The sequence below is a fragment of the Panthera tigris genome, chromosome X, assembly GCF_018350195.1.
Source record: "Panthera tigris isolate Pti1 chromosome X, P.tigris_Pti1_mat1.1, whole genome shotgun sequence".
Classification (NCBI taxonomy): domain Eukaryota; kingdom Metazoa; phylum Chordata; class Mammalia; order Carnivora; family Felidae; genus Panthera; species Panthera tigris.
The window spans coordinates 41262405-41282078 of record NC_056677.1 but is presented as its reverse complement, the minus strand read 5'-3'; the positions used below and the strand labels follow the sequence as shown (position 1 = coordinate 41282078).

Here is a 19674-nt window from a genome sequence, read left to right as displayed (position 1 = left end):
CATGTGGCAAACATTATTTGGCACCTACTGTGTGCATACCCTAGGAAAAGTCTGTGGAAAGTTCTCTGGTCCAGGGGAGACGATGGGCACCGATGATACCAGGTGGTTATGGTGGTTTTTGGCTTGTCCAGGGCAGAGGGATGGGGACATATAGACTGAGTGTGTGTGTGTGTGTGTGTAGGGCCACGGGGTGGGGAGCTAGAGCTTCAGGTGATGTGTCTGTGTGGCAGATCTAGGTTTATCACGATCATCTATGGGTATGTAATTTGTCTGGGTGTGCATGTTCGTGTGCATTTCTCTGGGTCTCTGTGTGTCAGTGTGGTGACTGTGTGTATAGGCGGATATGCGTGCATGTATGCATGCATGCACATGTGTGTTACCCTGGGCTTGTGTATGCCTACAGACCTAGATCGGTGGGTTCTCTGTACGTGCCTCCGTGTGTTTCTTTACTTTTGTGTGTGTCCATATGTTTCCCCACGTTTGTGTCATTCTTGTGTGCCTCCAGGCCCCTGCAAGGGTGTGTACCCCACCCAAGTGTCCAAGTCTGCCTATCTGATGCTGTCGATGCCGCCCCCGCATCCTCTGCCTGCCTAGCTGAGCCTGTATGGATATGGGAAGTTAATCTCCCCCCCACCTCCAAGGTACTGCGTGTGGCCCCCACCCGTCGCGGTGAGGTTATTTCTCTACTTTTGAGTCTCTGCGTGTTCTTCCATTCCCACCTCACCGCCCCCCCCCCCCAACATGACTTGTGTAGTGAACATCAACACTGGAAATTGAGTATCTGCCGAGAATCCTGCGTGTGGCTGAGACTGGGTGCGAAGACCAGAATGAGGCGGGGTGGGGGGTCTTGCCAGGCCACTCACCCCCAATCCTCCTAACAAGTACCTACCCCGCCCCCACTCCCCAAATTGCGCATCCCCGTTCGGACGAGGGGGAGGGGAAACAGGTTGCGGCGTGGCGCGTGCGCACTGCCGCCTTCAGCACCACGGACAGCTCCTTCGCCCCCGCCTGCCGGCGCGCGCCACCGCCGCCCCAGCACTGAAGGCGCGCTGACGTCACTCGCCGCTCCTTCACAAACTCCCCTTCCTGGTCGCCTTGGTCGCGTCCGCGCCGCCGCTGGCCCAGCTGGACAGCACCATGCGGGGCGCGAGATAGGGGGGTACGGGCGCGACCATCCGCGCTGCGGCGGCGGCGACTCGGCGCTGCCTCAGTCTGCAGCGGGCAACCGAAGAGTCGCGTCGTGCCTGAGAGCGCAGCTGTGCTCCTGGGCCCCGCGCGGTCCGCCCCCGCGGCTCCTGACCAGACTGCTCCTAGGACCCCCTGCCCCGCGCCGCAGCCATGAACTACCTGCGGCGCCGCCTGTCGGACAGCAACTTCATGGCCAATCTGCCAAATGGGTACATGACAGACCTGCAGCGCCCGCAGCCACCCCCGCCGCCGCCTGCTGCCCCCAGCCCCGGAGCCACACCCGGTTCCGCGACTGCCACTGCCGAGAGAGCCTCCGTGTCTGCCCCTGTGGCCTCTCCGGCTGCCCCTAGCCCTGGGTCTTCGGGGGGTGGTGGCTTCTTCTCGTCGCTGTCCAACGCGGTCAAGCAGACCACGGCGGCCGCGGCTGCCACCTTCAGCGAGCAGGTGGGCGGCGGCTCTGGGGGCGCAGGTCGTGGGGGCGCTGCCGCCAGGGTGCTGCTGGTCATCGACGAGCCCCACACCGACTGGTAAGCCACTGCTGCGGACGTCTTCCCGCGGGCCTGGGTCCCCAGATCGTTCCACGATGAGCACTTAATCAAGCGCCGCTTGTGTGCCAGACATCTGGCCCCCTTGCCCAAACCTTCTTCCTTTAAATTATTATGCTGGGCGCTTCCTGTGTGCCCCATCCTTGCCCCCCACCCAGGCCTTCTCGCTCCATACAGGGAGCAGTTATCGGGCGCCTGCTGTGTACCTCCTTCCCAAAAGCCTTGGCTTGAATATATCCTGTGAGCATTCGAGAGCCAAATGTTCCCTGTCCCCCCAACCCTCACCCCAAAGGTCTTGTCCTTTAATGGACCCTGTGAGCATTTATCAAGTACCTGCAGTGTGCCTTATCGGGAGCGCTTCCCCAAAGCCTTTGACTTCCATGAATTTTGTGAACGTACATTGAGAGCTTGCTATGTGTCTTGTCCCCCTCAAACCTTGCCTGAAGGACTTCTCTCTAATAGGTCTTGTGAACATGTATCCAGAGTGTGGTATGTGCCCCACCCCAGCCCTCTCCCCAAAGACCTTTTAAGCTATTCAGTGAACATCGATTGCCTGCTGCGTATCCCATCCCATGGTCTCACGAAAAGTGTTGCCTTTAATGGGCCCTGTGAGCCTTTATTGAATGCCTTCTGTGTGTCCCAACTCCAAGCCCCCTCTCCAAGGGCTTATTTCTCCCAAGGATCTAGGACGCATTTATTAAGTGCCTGATGTATGCCCTATCTCCAAACCCCTTTCTCGAACGTATTTTGCTCAAATGAGTCCCCTAAGCATTTTTAACCTTCTGTGTGTGACTCATCTTCAGACTCTCCCCTAAATCCTTTTCCTACGATGGATCTAGAAGGCATTGATTGAGTGCCTCATTTAGCCTCCATTCTCAGGCTACTTCAAAGACCTTTCCTTTGGTGAACCCACCTAGCATTTATCACCTGCCTGCTGTGTGAGCCTACTCTAAAGCTTTTTTCCTCCAGTATATTCAGCAAGCATTTATTGAGTGCCTACTGTTTACCCCATCCCCAAACCCTTTCCCCAGTGGCTTCAGTCTGCATGTGTTGAACACCTTCTGCATGGCCCAACCTTCTCCATAAAGGCTTACCTCCCATTAATACAGTGATCAGGTATCTAGCACTTGTTGTATGCATCATTTCAATCCTCTTTCCAGAGACCTTTTCTTTTTAATCACTCCTTGGAGCATTTGTGGAGCACCACTGTGTACCTGATTCTGTGCCCTCTCCCCAAAAGCCTTTTATATCACGGATAGAGAATCAACATTACATGGACCAATCTTCTGCATCCCCATTCCCTTCCACAAAAGACTTTTCCTCCAGTGAATCCAATGATTGTATGCCCATCCCAACCCCCGCCCCCGCAAAGACCTTTTCTTTTCATGGATCCAGTGAGCATTTATTTATCCCCTGCCAGGTGCTCGATTCTAATCACCTTCCCCCAGGTGCCTTTTCCTCCAATGGCTCCTGTGAGCATTTATAGAGTGCCATCTGTGTGCTCTATGTTCACACCTTCTTCCCAGAATCTTTTTCTTTTAGTGGATCTGGTGAGCATATGTGCAGTTACTGTTTTGTGGAGGGAGTAGATACCTCTTCCTTACCCTTAGTAGAACCTGTGCCAGTCATAAAGCCTCTAGCTAGAGTTCTTTCTTTTGATAAATCTAGAGCCCAGTTTATAAGGATTACTCTTTTCCCACTCCCCTCGGGGTCCCTAGGATTCCCTCTCCCAATCTCAAGTCCATACCCCCAAAGGGTCTTTCTTCTATTTAAGCCAGTAAACACTTATTGAGTTCCTACTGTATAAGGGCCATTCTCAACATCCCCTTTCCAAGTCTGGAAGTTGCTGCCCCGTCTCAAGAGCTCTCTCTCCAGGGGTCTACTTCAATATAAATTTATTGAGATCACCCCTCCACCCCAGGAGCCTTTACCCAGCAGCCTTTCCCTCTATTCAAAGCCATTTATTCATTCTACAGATATTTATTGCATACTTTCCATGTGTCAGAATGTGGGAGGCATTCATTTAGCATTACTATATACCAGGAAGAACTCTCCTTCAGTGCCATTTCCTTCTAACCCCAACCACCAGCTGTATTCTTTTTGCCTTTTCGTCCATTCAAGCCCACAATTGTTTAATGAGCACTTACTGTATACTAAGAACCCTATATTCAGTGCCTCTTTCCCTCCCCCCCTTGTAGCCCCAATTCGCCCTTCAACAATCTCCATCCTGCCTTTGACACTAGGCAATCCTGAAAGCTCATAATGTGCACCTACTGTATTCTGGCTAGGTCCCTTCCCCCACTTAGTAGCCATCTTCCCACCTGCTCTTCCCCAACCAATTAATCCGAAAAGCATTTATTAATCTCTTACTGTATTCTTTTCAAAAAACCACATCCTCTTTGCTCCATCAATCCATAAAGCAGTTCTTAAACACATGCTCTAATTCCTTCACCAACACCCACTCACACAGAAGCCATCTTCCTGGCTAACTTTGCTCCACTGAAGTCAACAAACCTTAATGGGACCCCTGCTGTATATTGATAACCACCGTCCTTTAGACTTCCCTTCTCCACTCCTACACTCCCAAGAAGGTTCTTTGCCGTGTTTTCCTTCATCCAATTGAACATTTACCAATTGTCTCCTGGATACTGACAAGACCCTCCCCCTTTCCATAATCACAACTCCAACAAGCATTCATTGAGCACCTGCTGAATTCAGTGAAAGGTTCTTCCCTTCTCCTTCTGTGTCTCAGAACACCCCCAGCAGCTGCGCTAGTCTTTTCTTCCAGTCAATCTAGCAAATGTTTATTTAGTGTCTTCTATAGATGGGATGGGATGGACAAAGATCCCGTGTACATCAGGCTCCACGTGGCAAACAGAGACCTCTGCATCACCAACCTGCAGGCATAGAGAGTACCATCCGCACTCCAGCCTGGAATAAAGGAGGAGTTGTGCAAAGTCTGTAATGGATTGTACACTTAGATAGAGTCTGACAACTTTCCCACCAAACCTCACCCCTCTCATTCTCTCCTGGGTCTCAAATCCTCTGTGGCTTAAAGTTGCGAACTCTGAGTTGAGACTCATCTCCTCTTTTTAGAGATAATTTGGTTCAGTGTTTTTTCAAACTGTGGCTCACCTGTTGGCTTGTGACCAGCATTTCATTTTCTTCATGAATCAGTGTAAATGAAAATAGAACATAACAAGAATATGTTACACATTGTAAGTACAATTATTATTATTTAGTGTAACTGTTACTCCAAGAAATATAATCAGTAATGTATACCATATATTATATGTGACATATACTATATAATACATTTGCTATATAATAGGTTTATAGTATATAATACATATATATATGTATGTTTTTCTTCATGAAATGAAATAGAATAGAGTAGGAAATATCAGACTCCATTGCACACAGTAAAGGTAATTTACTAAAGCTTTCATTCCAATTATATATGTATATTTATATACTTTCTAGGTACATATACACATAGTATGTGATATGAAATATATTATATGTTATATATTATATAAGCCATACTATATTTGCTGTATAACATATTACAGATGTCATATAATATAAATTACATATATAGGTCAGGTTATTGTGTATCTATGTATATAGTGGGTTATATAAACTATATCTCTTACTGTGGCTTCTTTTCTTAGACTTCCCTGGAAGCAGGCCCTGAGACTCTGAGGTTTGTGTGCAGTCTTCTTGGGGAGAGCTCTTGGGAACAACACCTGTTGCGGGGGAGGAGTGAGGGAACAGGATTTAGCAGAAGGAAAGGTTGAGCGATGATGCAGCCACAACAGAAGCCTCAGCCAGTCCTCTGGGGGAGCTCTGCAGCTAGAATGACCCTTCAGAGTTACCCCAATTGGGGCGGGGTATCCAGGCTTTTGTATTCTTACATCAGTCAACCATTAGCCACAGGCTGCCCCCTGGAAGGAGGCATAATCATGGGGAAGGCAAATCCCTCCTGCGGAGGCCAACTCCCAGTGAGGGACAGCACTGGGGGCCATCAGTAGCACATATTCCCAGAAGCCTGGAGAGAGATGAGTAGGCCTGAAGGTGCAGGTGGGAGGCGTGAGGTTCTGGGGGGAGCACAGAGTCTACTCCTTGCACTGCTCAGATTCACTTGCTTCTTAGAGTAAGTTTACCCTGTCTGGGAACAGCATTGCAGCCTGGGAACAGGACTGTAATTGGTCTTGTTTCCTGGGGGAAGCTTGAAAGAACACGGTTAGTGGGATGAACGACAGCCCCCACTGCTGCACGTGATAAAAGTGGCATAAATAAATGATATGCATTGGTCTCCTTCTTCTGCGACACATTCTAGGTTCCCCTCACCCCAAGCTAGCACCCCTCTTGGTCTCAGTGGCTTACCCGATGAGTGATTCATCCCTTCATCCTCGAGGGATCCCTGAGCCCTTGGTCCCCATGCCCTTCCAAGGCTGTGGCTGCTGTACTTGTTCATTTGCCATCAAAGTCATACAAGGAGTACCAACAGATGCCTAAGTGGATCACCTGGGTGCCATGCATATTCCTCCCTGCCCCCACTGTGCAATAGCAGCCCTACCTCCTCCTGATGTTCAAGGTCATGTACCGCTGCGAAGACAGTGATACATTCCTCTTCATATCCGTTTGGCGTGTGAAACCTGAAGTGTCCAGGTGGCATCCATAGCTTAGAATGTAATAGAATTCTTGCCGTGTCCCCTGGTAGCATGTTACCCCTTGGAGAACCAGGACCTCTAACCTTGCAGATCCTTGAGGGAACAGGAAGCACACATTCCAAAAGTGGATCACTGGGACTGATGGTAAGCTGGGCCTCTCCTACTTTCACCTCTGAGTTCCCGGACCCGCCTATTCTACCCATTGGGAACACAGCACAAACGATGGGTTGTCGATTTCGGGTGTTTTAGAGGATGGTGCCCCATTCTTTCGTGGTATCATTTCCAAGCTAGGATCTTAGCAGTGGCCGCAACAAGTTGTTTTAGGCCAGCACCTTCCAGGTGGTGTGGTATATAACGTCATTAGTTGATTCCACGGTCATGGGCCCATTTGGCACCTTTTTTGCTGTAAAGTGTGCCCTTCGGTTTGATGCAGTGTTACGAGGGATCTCATACTGGTGAATCAAACGTTGTGTAAGTCCTTGGACAGGGATACTGGCTATGGTCCTGCCGTCAGGAAAGGCAAACCCACATATAGAATATTCCAGTCCAAATGAATCATTAGTCTTTCCAGGGTGGAAGGCGCCCGAAGTAGTCGGCTAGCCTCAATGTGGCCAGTTGGTCTTCTTAAGGGAAGGCACCATGTCAGGGACTCAGTGGTGGTCTCTGTTGCTGGAAGATTGGACCCTCGGCAATAGCGCGGTAGGCCCCACTTATAGCCTCTATCTCTGCTAATGTTGCTACTTCATTCATGTGCCCATCTGCTAGCACTGCGGTGGCTGATTTGAGAGGCTGGCTGACATCATCTGGCTGACTCATTCTGTCTACCTGGTGGTTCAGTGCCACTTCCATTGTGGATGCCGTCTGGTGGGTGTTAACACACAATGCAAAGATCTTCACTCCTCACTTTTTGCCCCCTCCCATGTCCACCCCCATGTGTCCACCCACGTTTCTGTGTCCCAGACTTCTTTGTCCTGATCTTTTTTTTTTCAGTTTTTATTTAAATTACTTTCAGGTCTACAACGTAGTGATTCAATACTTCCATACATCACCCAGTGCTCATCACCTATTTCACCCATCCCCCCACCCACCTCCCTTCTGATAACCATCAGTTTGTTCTCTATAATTAAGAGTCTGTTTCTTGGTTTGCCTCTCTCTCTCTCTCTCTCTCTCTCTCTCTCTCTCTCCCCCCCCCCTTTCTTCCCTCTGCTCCTTTGTTTTGTTTCCTAAACTCCACAGTATGAGTGAAATCACATATTTGTCTTTCTCTGACGGACTTATTTCACTTGGCTTGATACTCCTTGTCCTGATCTTCTAATATTTTTCCTTCAAGGCCTCTGATCAGCCAAGCCATCCTCCAGTGCCCATCAGCGAATATATATTCTAATCTTGGCCCACTTCTCTTTCCCTGTTAAGTAGACTACCGGGCGCACAGCCCAAAGCTCTGCCCACTGGGAGCTCTGCCACTGTCTTTCAGGACCACTCTTGAGTGGGGCTGTAGTACAGCCGCTGTCCGTTTTGGGCTTCTCCCCACATACCAAGCCAGTCCGCCCGTGAACCAAGCTTAGGCTTTTTCTTCCTTCCTTCATCAGCTGGTCGTAAGGGGTTCCCTCGTGAGCTGAGGGAGGCGCTAGATTACCTGCTCAGTCCTGCCTGAGCTTGATCCCAACTGCTGGATCCACCTGACTTAATTACTTGGTGGGCCTGGCAAGACCCAGCCCTTAATGAGCACCTGGGTGCATAATCACCTGGTACCCCATAGTCAAGCATTCTGTCTCTACCAGGGCCCAGTACCGCACCCGGAATCGTTTCTCAAAAGTCACGTAATTCTGTGCTGCAGATGGCATGGCCTTGCTCCAGAACCCCAGGGGCCTCCCACTCAAACTTCCCAGAAGCTCCACACTGCATCTCTTCCCACCACCGACACCTCCAGTATGGTAGGATCTGCCAGATCATGTGGCCTAAGTGGAAGGACTGCTGGCACCTCAGCCTGGACCTGCCGCACAGCCCTTTCGGCTCCAGCCCCCATTCAAGGGAGGCAACCTTATGCTGCATCTGAAAAATGAATCAGAGCAGTATTTACAGGTGTGGGATATGCTGCCTCTAGAACCTGAAGAGACCTACTAAGTGTTGTGCTTTTTTTCCTTATGGTGGGAGGTGCAAGATGCAATGTTCGCCCCATCATTTGGAGGGGCTGTCCTGGCAGGCCTTGGACCACTGTGTCCCTAAAAGTTTTACTAAGGTGGCAGGCCCCTGGGTCTTTGTAGGGTTTATCCCCTACCCTCTGGAGTGCCTGTGTCTTGGCAAGACAGGGTGCTAATCATGCCTTGCTCATCTTGCCAAATAAATATGATGTAATTGATAGAGTAGTCCAGTGTGATATTCTGTGGGATGTCCAGACGGTCCAGTCCCTCTGGACTATATGACGATGCAGGATGAGAAAGGTAGCAGAGCCCTATGGCGAGGCCATAAACAAATATTGCTGTCAGTCCCATGTGAATGCGAAATGTTTCTGATCCTCTTTTCTGATCAGAATAGAAAAGAGTGCATTCACTAAGTCAGTGGCCACCTGCCGCACTAGGACTAGTTTGCACCATCACCCTTAGGATAGATATAATATTATCTTTGGTTTGCTGATTTGATCAGGGGAGGGGTGTGTAGTTTCAGAGGCATCCATTTGGACTTCCCCACCACAATAACTCTTACCCCACAAGCCAAGGAACCCATGAAGGGGTTCCAACAACTACAGACATGTCCATTTTATTTTATTTTTTTTAATGTTTGTTTACTTATTTTGGGGGAGAGAGAGAGAGAGAGTGAGAAAAGAGGGGGGACAGGCAAAGAGAGGGAGAGAGACAGAGAATCCCAAGCAGGCTCCGCACTGCCAGTGCAGAGCCCGATGTGGGGCTCGATTTCACAAACCGTGAGATCATGACCTGAGCCAATATCAAAAGAGGTGGATGCTTAACCACATGAGCCACCCAGGAGCCCCCAAGACTGTCCATTTTAATTATGCATTTGTGAAGCGAAGAAGTGACCACTGGATGGACCTGTGGACCTAGCGGACCCACTGTGAGCAGAACCTGAGACAGGTCCTCATTTATTACCTTAACGCTACCGTGCTTCTCAGCATGGGTCATGCTACTCTCACTAGCATATTCCTTATTGATTTTTTAAGTTGGGTATATCCTCTGGGCCCTCCCATAGAACATAGTCAGTGGATGAGTTTTCTAGACTTACATAGTATATCTTCTCTAACATGTCTGCTTCTTTGAATCCTTTGATCCTTTCCTCCACAATCCTCCATGGAAGATTTGGCATTTCTGCGTCACTTGGTGTGGACCATTGTTCTCTCCAGCCTTCCACAAGTCATCCAACAGTGTATCAGCAGCATCTCCTAGAGTCCTTGCCGGTCCTTTTAAGGACACAGTGGTCCTTTTAAGTTGTCCAACTTCATGTTCCACCTCTTTGGTCCATTGTCCTTACGACCCAGTGTCATGCACTTTTACTCCTGCCAACACATATTGGCCAGATTTTTCAGCCTCTAAGTATTATTTCTTTCCTTCCTTTGCAAGCTTAGAACTTCTCCATTCGGATGTGCTAGGACTTGACCCTGCTTATTGATCTGGTTGCTAAGAGGGGGAGGGGGTAGATTCTGAAAAGGGCAAGCTTTGTTTTATAAGGGACCTGCTTCATTTGAGGTCTCTGTATTATCTTCAAGTAGAAGGAAGGTTTATATTCTAACAAGGAGGAATGGGCTACTTCTGCAGGCCCAGTGGGTTCAGGTGAATCAATAAGTTCAAGGTGTTACATGCGTCTTCCCAAATAGCCCCACCTCAAGTTTCAGGGCTTCACTCTTGTCCCATTAGGACCCTGAACGTGGTATAGGAGGTGTCCTGGGCCTGAGAATTCAACCTTTTCTGAAGTTCTGCTACACTTAAGATTATGTCCAAAGCCTGGTCTTCCCCTCTGTCTGCCCTCTAGTTGCAGAAGATTAGGGTCCCTTTAAATGTAGCCAAGGGGATCCTCGGGCTTTCACATTGTGCTTTGAATCAGTGATTATTCACCCTGAACATGTCAGATCTTTCTTCAGCCGATCAATGGTGTTTAGCAAATCGTCACCCCAGCCTGGTTACCATCTCCCTCGCACCTCTCAAGTACCAGGGATATTTTGCCAACTGATAACATCCCCCTCCCCCGGTACCTCATTACAGTTCACCACCAGTAAAAGTCACTGCTACCCCCAAAGCCCAGGGGCCCACACTCATGAGAATAAACCCCACGCTGCATCTTTTCCCATTACTGACACCTCTGGCATCATGGGATCCGCCCGATCATATGGTTCAAGTGGCATCCTGCTTGCACCACAGCCCAGACCTGCTGCAGAGTCCTTTCTGTAGTTTCACATCTCTGGCCCACAGTCTTAGGTTGTGTTCTCTGGAAAGAGATTTCGAGGCAGGTATTTATATGCAGGAGGCTTACTGGGGAGTGCCTTTGGAAGCAATACCTGTGAGGAGGCAGGGTTGGGCAGAAGGAGAAGCTGGTACACAATACAGCTGCGTCAGAGGCCTCAGCTGATCCTAGGGGGACCTCTGGGGCTGGGATGGTCCTTCAGAGTCAGCCTCTGTTGAGGCAAAGAGGCCAGCCTTTGTACTCACTCATAAACCAGATATAAGACACGGGCTGCCTGAAGTAGGTGTAACCTTGGCCAAGGCCAAGTTCACTATGACAGAAGCCAGTTCTCAGCGGGACATAGCCATAAGCTGTTAGCAGCTGACATCCAGGGTGCATTGGCCCTGAAGAGGAGATCTGAGCAGAGTGCCACAGTATTCACTATGCTTATGGTCAAAACAAAGTTTGAAAGACAGTGATATAGTCTACGCTCATCATTATTTTATAAATGAAAAATGTGCAGGTCTCAGAGAAATTCTCTTCCAACACTTGCGAGGGGACAGTGTCAGTAATGGAGTGTGTGTGCGTGCGTGTGTGTGCGAGAGAGAGACAGAGGGAGAGAGAGGTTGGGAGGGAGGGAGAGGGAGAGGAGAAAACGGCCATGCTTGGGGTCTTTGGGGTATGTCAGTGAAGTCACTAGGGCCTGCTTGTGCTGTGCGTGTGTCAGAGACCCTGAATGTGTGCACATAGGTAACCCCGAAAGTGGCTCCTTTCCTCATCCGTCTTGTATGACTGGAGATGAGCTTCCATGGGCAGAGAAGCCTGTCAAGCAGGAATCCTGGGCCTGGGCGAGGACGCCACTGGAAATCAAGCACAGCTGAGGTTGGGCCCAGGGACAGTGACATGGCAGTTCATGATCCCTCTACTGCTGCTCCTACCCCTCTTCCCTCCTATGGCTTCCCCTTGTCCTCAGCTGCATCCCTCCCCACCCCCATCATTGCTGGCTCTGGCTTCTTAGAACCACCGCCAGCCTGCACCCTCAATCTGCTCCTCCTTTTCTGTATAGCTGCCCCCCACCGTTGCGTCCCTCATAGCACACAGCCACACGTGGCAAATGTGCCCCTCCGCAGGAAAGGGCCAGAGAGCAGAGAGACGCTTCAGGCCACACGAGCAGACACAGGCGCTGAGACATAGCCCGGCACACTTCATGTATTATGCATTCTCTAAGGGTTTTTTTTTTGCCATTTACGAACCTCCGTGCAAGTTCCAAGTGTGTTACAGCTTACAAAGCACTCCTCGTTTTGCAAAACTTTTCTCAAAAACACTTACGGTAGCGATGTGATGAGCAGACCATACTCTGAGGAGGGCCTGCCTGCCACTTGCAGTTTAAGGACTTATTTTTACAGTTCGCCTCGTTCTTTGACACCGACATACCTCCGTGAGGATTACCACACGCTTTATCGTTCATAAAGCGCTGTTGAGCTTTTCAAAGTGTTTCAACAATCGTGAAGCACGTTATGGTTTCTCTAGTAGCACTGGAGGGGTAAAAGGGTCAAAGGACTGGCCTGGGTTTTGTCTTCCTGAGACTGACGGATGTGCTCTGCTTTTCCTCTCCAGGGCAAAATACTTCAAAGGGAAAAAGATCCATGGAGAAATTGACATTAAAGTAGAACAGGTTAGTTGGGGCGGATGGAGCTGGGGGTCAGCTGTAGATTGAAAACTGGATGGTCATTTTCATGTGACGTGGCTGAATCACCATTTTTTTTCTCTTTCCTAGGCTGAATTCTCTGATCTCAACCTCGTGGCTCACGCCAATGGTGGATTCTCTGTGGACATGGAAGTTCTTCGGAATGGGGTGAAGGTTGTGCGGTAAGTATAGAAAGGTTAATTTGGAGTTATGGGAGAAGAATAAGAACTCCCTTAGAGCTGAGGGAGAAGCCCCCACCTCCCCACCCATTTTTCTGTGAGCAAGAACTTAGCTATATTACAGTAGCCAAGATACGGAAACAACTTAAGTGCCCATTAGTGAATGAATGGATAAAGAAGATGTGGTCTGCATATACTATGAAATATTACTTACCCATGAGAAAGAAGGAAATCTTGCCATTTCAACAACATGAATGGACCTCGGGGGCATTATGCTAAGTGAGATTAATCAGACAGAGAAAGACAAATACTGTATGATTACCTGTTGTCTGTGTAATCTAAAAAAGCCAAACTCTTAAAAACAGGGAGTAAAGTAGTGGTTACCAGAGGCTGAGTGGGGGTAGAATAGGAGAGCTTTTTAAGGCTAGAAACTTGCAACTGGTAGATAATTAAGCCCTGGCGATATAGTGCACAGTACAGTGAATAAAGATAACAATACTGTATCAAAATTATCAAAGTTACTAAGAAACTAGATCTTAATTATTCCCACCACAAAAAGGAAATGATAATTGTGTGACATGATGGAAGTGCTAAATAGCCCTACAATGGCAACCATATTACAATATATAAGCGTGTTGGGGCACCTGGGTGGCTCAGTTGGTTGAACGTCCAACTCCAGTTCAGGTCATGATCTCACAGCTGGTGGGTTCGAGCCCCGCATCAGGCTCTGTGCTGACAGCTTGGAGCATGGAGCCTGCTTCGGATTCTGTGTCTCCCCCCTCTCTCTTTCTGCCCTTCCCTGCTTGTGTTCTGTCTCTGTCTCTCAAAAATAAACATAAATATATAAATAAACATATATGTGTGTGTGTGTGTATATATATATATATATATATATATATATATATATATACAGTGTGTGTGTGTGTGTGTGTGTGAAACCTGTTTTATGCCTTAAACTTATACAATGTTATATGTCAATTAAAAAAATTAGGTACAGCATGTGGGAAGATAACTTCTCTTCTGCAGAGCCAAGGATCCTAGCAGACCACAAGCCAAATGTTTTAGTTATTAAATCAGCAAATATTTCTCTTTCTTTCTTGAGGTTTATTTAGTTTTGAGAGAGGGAGAGAGAGCATGCGAGTTAGGGAGAGAGGGGATCAGAAGAAGGTTCTGTGCCGATAGCAGAGAGCCCGAGGTGGGGCTCAAACCCACAAACTGTGAGATCATGACGTGAGCTGAAATCGGACACTTAACCAACTGAGCCACCCAGGTGCCCCTAAATCAGCAAATATTCCTTGAGCATGTACAGATCCCAAAAAAAGCCCCCCCCCCCCGAAACCCTCTGCCCTCAGGAAGCTTATATTCGACTGTGGGATACGTACAATAAACAAGAAAACGTAAAGGTGGGGAGCACCTGGTGGCTCAGTCGGTTGAGCTTCCAACTCCAGCTCAGCTCACAATCTTGCAGTTCGCAAGCTCTAGGCCCGCATCTATGCTGACGGCTTTGGATCCTCTGTCCCCCTCTCTCTGCCCCTTCCCTGCTTGCGCGCGCATGCTCTCTCTTAAAAATAAACAAACATGAAAATAAAAGAAAATGTAAAGGTGCTAAGAAAAAATATATAGCAGCAAAGGGATTGTTGGATGACAGAGGGGCTCTGCAATTTGGATAAGGCAGACCAATATTGTGAGAGACATTTGAGGAAAGACCCAAAGGAGGTGAAGGAGAGCTATGTGGGCGTATCTAGCGGGGAAATGTTTCAGGCAGAGGGAACAGCCAGTGTAGGGGCCCTGAGGCTGGAATTTATTCTGGGCAGCATCCTTTGAAGACAGCTAATAGTCTGAGAGATTGTGACCAGGGAGCTGTCAGAGCTGAGTGGGTAGGCTGCTAGGTGACCTTGGCAAGGAGAGGAGCAGGTAGGAAAGGCTTAACGGGGGGTCGCCAGATGGGGAAAGGGCAGAAAGGGTGCCTGTGCCAGAGAAAACAGCTTGTGCATGTGTGCTGGGGTGAGAAGGCACTTTTCCTTGCCATTTCTAGGAGCTGTGGAGATTTAGAAAGTTGGTTTTTGTTCTGAGGGTGATGGGGAGCTCTTGGGGGTACCCTGGACACTTCTACCCCTGCCACCCCAGGTCTCTGAAGCCGGACTTTGTGCTGATCCGCCAGCACGCCTTCAGCATGGCTCGGAACGGAGACTACCGCAGTTTGGTCATTGGGCTGCAGTACGCTGGAATCCCCAGCGTTAACTCTTTGCATTCTGTCTACAACTTCTGTGACAAGCCCTGGGTGGTAAGTGACAGATAGGGTGCTACTGGCAGAGGGACTGCCTCATGCATGCGTGCACGCAGGAGCTCAAAACCACCATGCGCTGGGGGTGCTGAGAAAGTTGGGAAGCTTGGAATCCCAGCTTGGCGACTGTCCAGGTGAAAGGTTTGCTGACCCATCTCTCCTGACTCTCTCATAGTTCGCCCAGATGGTTCGACTGCACAAGAAACTGGGGACAGAGGAATTCCCTCTAATCGATCAGACCTTCTACCCCAATCACAAGGAGATGGTGAGTCTGGGGGAGTAGGATGGGCTGGAGGGAGAAGCGTCATGTTACCAAAGGCGTGCTGGCAGCCAGTGCGGCCAGTGTGTGCATGTGGAGAGTGAAGTTGCTTCGCAACAGGATTTATTAATACCACGAATTTACTTATGTGCTTACAAGGGCTATTTACATCATTGATCCTGTTACTTATAGTATCTCTTATCGCCAGTATTAAACATTGACTTCTAATGTAAATGGACAGATCTACTGCAATGAATCAGATTCTACTACGTATAGAAAGCAAGTCATTGTTACTAATATTGTCAAATGTGCTTCCTGATAGAAATGTGACCAATGTTCCAGATTAGGAGCGGCAATCAAATTATCAGTGGCATTGTTACAAATTAAATTGTTTACAAAGACCCGGGTGCCTGGTTGGCGCAGCCGGTTAAGTGTCCCACTTGGGCTCAGGTCATGATCTCACGGTTTGTGGTTCGTGAGTTCGAGCCCCGCATTGGGCCCTGTGCTGACAGCTCGGGGCCTGGAGGCTGCTTCGGATTCTGTGTCTCCCTCACTCTCTGCCCCTCCCCTGCTCACATGCAGTCTCTCTCCCTCTCTCTCAAAAATAAATAAACATTTAAAAAACTACTACTTAAATTGTTTACAAATAGCAATTGAATTGTTGGTTACTATTATCATAAAATATAATCATTAATATTACAACTCACTACAAATTATTGTTATTGATGTAAATTCTGAGTACCAATGTTATGAATCAAATTATAGTTCTTAATGGAAATTGAATAATCATTACTGTGTCATCAGAGATTATAACTATTATTATAAATTATTGTCATATTAGAAGTTATGCTCTAATATAAATTGTAAGTCTCTGTTTTGAATTATATTATACTTCATAGAAATTACATTATCATTAATAATATCAAATATTATAACTAATATTACAGTTTATTACCAGTGTTACAAATTAAGATTTTCATGTGAGAAATTAAACCATTAGTATGTTGTAAAATATTATTATAAATTATTGCCAATATTACACATTAAGATTACTAATAGAAATTACAAGTAACTATCTGATAGTTTCTAATAGAAATCATCATTAATATGGTTAACACTCCAGTTTATATTAGGAATATTTACTGATATTAAAGTAACAATTACTAATATAAATTGTGAGTGCCACAGTTATGGATCAGATTTTCATCACACATAGAAATTGAATCACCATTACTGATGCCATCAAATTTTACAACGAATTTTGCAAACTTTTAGCAGCATTATAAATTATGTTTGCTTATGCAAATAATTATCACCACTTTTGTGAATTAAATTTACAGTTAAATATCAATATTGACCCAACATTGGTTAAATAACCAACTTGGCTAAATAAGCATTGGATTTACTATTTAAAATTCTTATTGGTATTACAAATTATGGTTACTGATATAAGTTAACAGTGTTATGAATTAAGTTTACTTACAGATGAAAATCAAATCATTAGTTGTCAGGAAACTCAATTTGTTTGTCATTATTATTATTCCACATTCTTTGAGAGACAGGATAGCTGACTGTGGGTGAGAGCATGGAGTCTAGCCAGAATTTCTATATTGGAATCCTAGATCTACAACTTACTAGCTTCCTAACATAGGAAATATTACTTAATGCTCTGTGCCTCAGTTTACCCATCTGCAAAATGTGGGTAATAATAGTTCCTGCCTCACAGAGTTGGCGTGAGAATTAAAATCGTTAGAACAGTGCATCTGGGGGCACTTGGGTGGCTCAGTCGGTTAAGCACTCGACTTCGGCTCAGGTCATGATCTTGTGGTCCAGGAGTTCAAACCCCACTGCCTGCTGAAGCCTGCTTCGGATTCTGTGTCTCCCTCTCTCTCTGCCCTTCCCCTGCTCACACTCTGTCCCTCTCCCTCTCTCTCTCTCAAAAATAAATAAACATTAAAAAATTTTTTAAAAAGAACAGTGCATCTGGTATATATTAACTGCTACCTAAGTGTTGACAAAGTTCCCTCCTATTCTTAGTTTGTTGAGTGTTTTTATCATGAAACGATGTTGAACTTTCTCAAATGTCTTTTCTCTATTTATTGATATGATCATGTAGGGTTTTTTTCCCCTTTATTCTATGAATATGGTGTATTACATGACTAGAGTTCCGTGCAAGTTGAGCCACATTTGCATACCTGGACCAAATCTCACTTGGTCTGGTGTATAATCCTTTTTAGGACTCAGTTTGTTAGTATGTTATTGAGAATTATGATATCTGTAATCATAAAGGATATTGATCCGTAGTTTTCTTATGACATCTTTGTCTGGTTTGGGCATCAGGGTAATAGTAGCCTCACAGAATGAGATGGACAGTGTTCCCTTCTCTTCTATTTTGGGGAAGAGCTGTGAAAGATTGGTGTTAATTCTTTTTAAATATTTGTAGAATGCACCGGTGAAGACATCTAGTCCTGGGCATTTCTTTGTAGGCAGTTTCTTTATTACTCATTCAATCTCTTCATTTCTTATAGCATTATTCAGATTTTTCAGTTCCTCTTTAGTTTTGGTAGTTTGTGCCTTTCTAGGAATTTGTCCTCTTCATCTAGATTTTCTAATTTGTTGGCATATAATTATTCATAGTACTCTCTTCAAATTATTTTCATTTCTGTAAGGTTAGTAGTTATGTCCCTCTTTCATTCCTTATTTTTTTTAAGTTTATTTAGTTATTTTGAGGAGTGGGGAGGGGCAGAGAGAGAGAGAGAGGGAGAGAGAGAATCCCAAGCAGGCTCCACACTGTCAGCACAGAGCATGATGTGGGGCTCAATCCCACGAACCATGAGATCATGCCCTGAGCCGACATCCAGAGTTGGATACTTAACCAGCTGAGCTACCCAGGAGGCGCCCCTCATTCCTTATTTAATAGTTTTCTCTCTTGTCCTTCTTAATCTAAAGGTTTGTCAGTTTTGTTGATCTTTTCAAAGAATCAGATTTTGGTTTCTGTATGGTTTTTCTATTCTCTATTTCAACTTATTTCCACTGTAATCTTTATTATTTATTTTTTATTGAAGTATAATTAACATAATGTTATATTAGTTTCAGGTGTACAATATAATGATTCAACAATTCTATACCTTTCTCAGTACTCATCAAGATAAGTGTACTCTTAATCCCCTTTACCCATTTTACCCATTCCCCCACCCACCTCCCCTCTGGCAACTTACCAGTTTGTTCTGTATATTTAAGAGCCTAAGGGGGTTTTTTAGGAGCACCTGGGTGGCTCAGTCGGTCGAACACCCAACTCTTGGTTTGGGCTCAGGTCATGCTCTCACCGCTGGTGGGTTCAAGCCCCACATGGGGCTCCACGCTGGCAGCGCGGAGCCTGCTTGGGATTCTCTCTCTCACCCTCTCTCTCTGGCCCTCCCCTGCTTTCTCTCTCAAAATAAATAAACTTAAAAAAAATCAAAAAGAGTCTAGGTCTTTTTGTCTCTTTTATTCTTTGTTTTGTTTTTTAAATCCCACATATGAGTGAAATCATATGGTATTTGTCTTTCTCTGACTTATTTCACTTGGCATGATACTCTCTAGCTCCATCCATGTTGTTGCCAATGGCAAGATTTCATTATTTTCTATGGCCAAGTAGTATTCCATTGTGTATATATCCCACATCTTTATCCATTCATCAGTCGATGGGCGCTTGGGTTGCTTCTATATCTTGGTAGTGTAAATAATGCTACAATAAACATAGGGATGCGTATATCTTTTTGAATTAGCGTTTTCATTTTCTTTGGGTAAATACCCAGTAATGGAATTACTGGATCACATGATAATTCTACTTTTAATTTTTTGAAGAGCCTCCATACTGTTTTCAACAGTGGCTGCATCAATTTGCATTCCCACCGACAGTGCTTGAGGGTTTCTTTCTCTCCGTATCCTTGCCAACAATTGTTATTTCTTGTGTTTTTGATTTTAGCCATCTGACAGGTGTAGGGTGATACCTCATTCTGGTTTTAATTTGCACTTCCCTGATGATTAGTAATGTTGAGCATCTTTTCATGTGTCTGTTGGCCATCTGGATGTCTTCTTTGGAAAAATGTCTATTCAGGTCCTCTGCCGACTTTTAATTGGATTATTTGTGGGCTTTTTGGTGTTGAGTTGTATAAGTTCTTTACATATTTTGGACATAAACCCCTTATCAGATTAACCCCTACTCACTTGCAAATATCTTCTCCCATTCAGTAGGTTGCTTATTTGTTTAATTGGTGGTTCCTTTTGCTATGCAAAAGCTTTTTATTTTGGTGTAGTCCCAATAGTTTAATTTTGCTTTTGTTTCTCTTGCCCAAGGAGACATATCTAGAAAATTTTTTCTATGGCTGATGTCAAAGGAATTATTGCCAATGTTTGCTTCTAGGAATTTTATGGTTTCAGGTCTCACATTTAGGTCTTTAATCCATTCTGGGTTTATTTTTGTAC

General features: G+C 46.2%; 1 protein-coding gene across 2 annotated transcripts in view; it reads left to right on the top strand.

Moving 5' to 3' along the window:
- The first annotated feature begins 1208 nt into the window (after positions 1-1208).
- SYN1 (synapsin I) overlaps positions 1209-19674 on the top strand; it is a 51120-nt gene continuing 32654 nt past the window's right edge. For both annotated transcript variants that reach the window (XM_042974094.1, XM_042974095.1), the window contains exons 1-5: positions 1209-1715; positions 12416-12473; positions 12576-12667; positions 14792-14948; positions 15124-15213. In XM_042974094.1, the coding sequence (XP_042830028.1) occupies positions 1339-1715; positions 12416-12473; positions 12576-12667; positions 14792-14948; positions 15124-15213 (774 nt within the window). In that variant the 5' untranslated portion in view covers positions 1209-1338. The remainder of the gene's footprint in view (positions 1716-12415; positions 12474-12575; positions 12668-14791; positions 14949-15123; positions 15214-19674) is intronic.